The 1,206-nt window shown below is 37.4% G+C and overlaps 1 protein-coding gene across 1 annotated transcript; it reads left to right on the top strand.

The window, feature by feature from the left end:
* The first annotated feature begins 333 nt into the window (after nt 1-333).
* LOC142611180 (uncharacterized) lies at nt 334-1,191 on the top strand. Its single transcript, XM_075783226.1, has one exon. The coding sequence runs from the start codon at nt 472-474 to the stop codon at nt 904-906; it is 435 nt and encodes a 144-aa protein (XP_075639341.1). The 5' UTR covers nt 334-471; the 3' UTR covers nt 907-1,191.
* The last annotated feature ends 15 nt before the right edge of the window (nt 1,192-1,206 follow it).

Here is a 1,206-nt window from a genome sequence, read left to right as displayed (position 1 = left end):
TAGTCACTATCAATCCAAAATTTTACCGTTTGAAGGTGATGAAGGGTTAAATGCGTTATGCATATGTGTATAATCTACTTACTCACTTATATTTATAAATTTACTCCATTCTCATGCTAATCATTGCTCCAACTCTATCTTACCATTGGCATATATATATTTGTTCAATAAAGTAATTCTCTCTTTTGTGTTGGAAGAATTGTTTATCTAATCTTGGCCTAACACTAACACCGCAGACACGCGACGACACAGACAGAGTCATTGCTAATTATGCCAAATCATTATAAATATGACACATTTTAACATGATAAAAATCCCCACTAGCTACAACGTACCCCATTAATCTCTCTCTCTCTCTCTACCTTCTATATACCTTTTCTTACAATCTAAGTCTTGTCTCAATTTATACCCCAAAACCAAAACTTAGTAGTACTGCACAAACTCTCTGAACCTAGCTCATACACCAAAAAAATGAGCTCAGTTTGCATATCAAGCTGTGTCAGTGACGCACGTGATCCTCGTGTTCCTGTCCGAGCCACCTATGTGAACCTCTACAAGTGGCCGGAGTCTGATGCAGAGTTTGTGAAGTCAGTGAGCTTAGAGCGCACAGGAGGTCATGGCCATGGCCATGGTCAAGGGCACCCCAAGGTTGTGGATAGTATTTCATGCAGACAGCTTTATTTGAGAAGCTACACGTTTTCAAGGAAAGAGACTATGCCTGAGAAGACCCAGAAATGTTTTGGGAGAGTGAAAGAGAGAATGATTCCTGGAAGGAAGAGAAAGATTCGAGGGGTTAAGAGGAAGTGTTTGGTTTTGAGGAAAGTGAAGGAATTTTCATGCGTCGCCTTGTTTAGGATCTTCCACAGGTTTTTGTCTTGCAGTGCTAGTGTAGATGTGGTGGATTGACTTAATTCATACACTTGAGTTAATTACTTCCTCTTTTCTTTTCTTCTTTTTTTTAAGTTTTATATGCTTTATAATTAAGAGAAGTTCTTCTTCTACGCACACAAAAAAAATGGCAGGTGTTTCTTTAATTTTGTGTTAAGTTATGTTAATGGGAAAATACAGTAGGGACTTTGTGGAAAAATGGGTTGTATCTGCATGTAATGGGATTAGAAGGAAATGTAATTCTGTTTTTAATTTTTTTTTTCCACTTCTGAGTTGTTCTAATTAAGGAATAATGTTCTTGTATCTCTCTCTCTCTCT

The sequence above is a fragment of the Castanea sativa genome, chromosome 9 (genome assembly GCF_040712315.1).
Source record: "Castanea sativa cultivar Marrone di Chiusa Pesio chromosome 9, ASM4071231v1".
Lineage (NCBI taxonomy): Eukaryota > Viridiplantae > Streptophyta > Magnoliopsida > Fagales > Fagaceae > Castanea > Castanea sativa.
The sequence above is the reverse complement of the archived record's forward strand: the minus strand, read 5'-3'. Positions and strand labels throughout refer to the sequence as shown.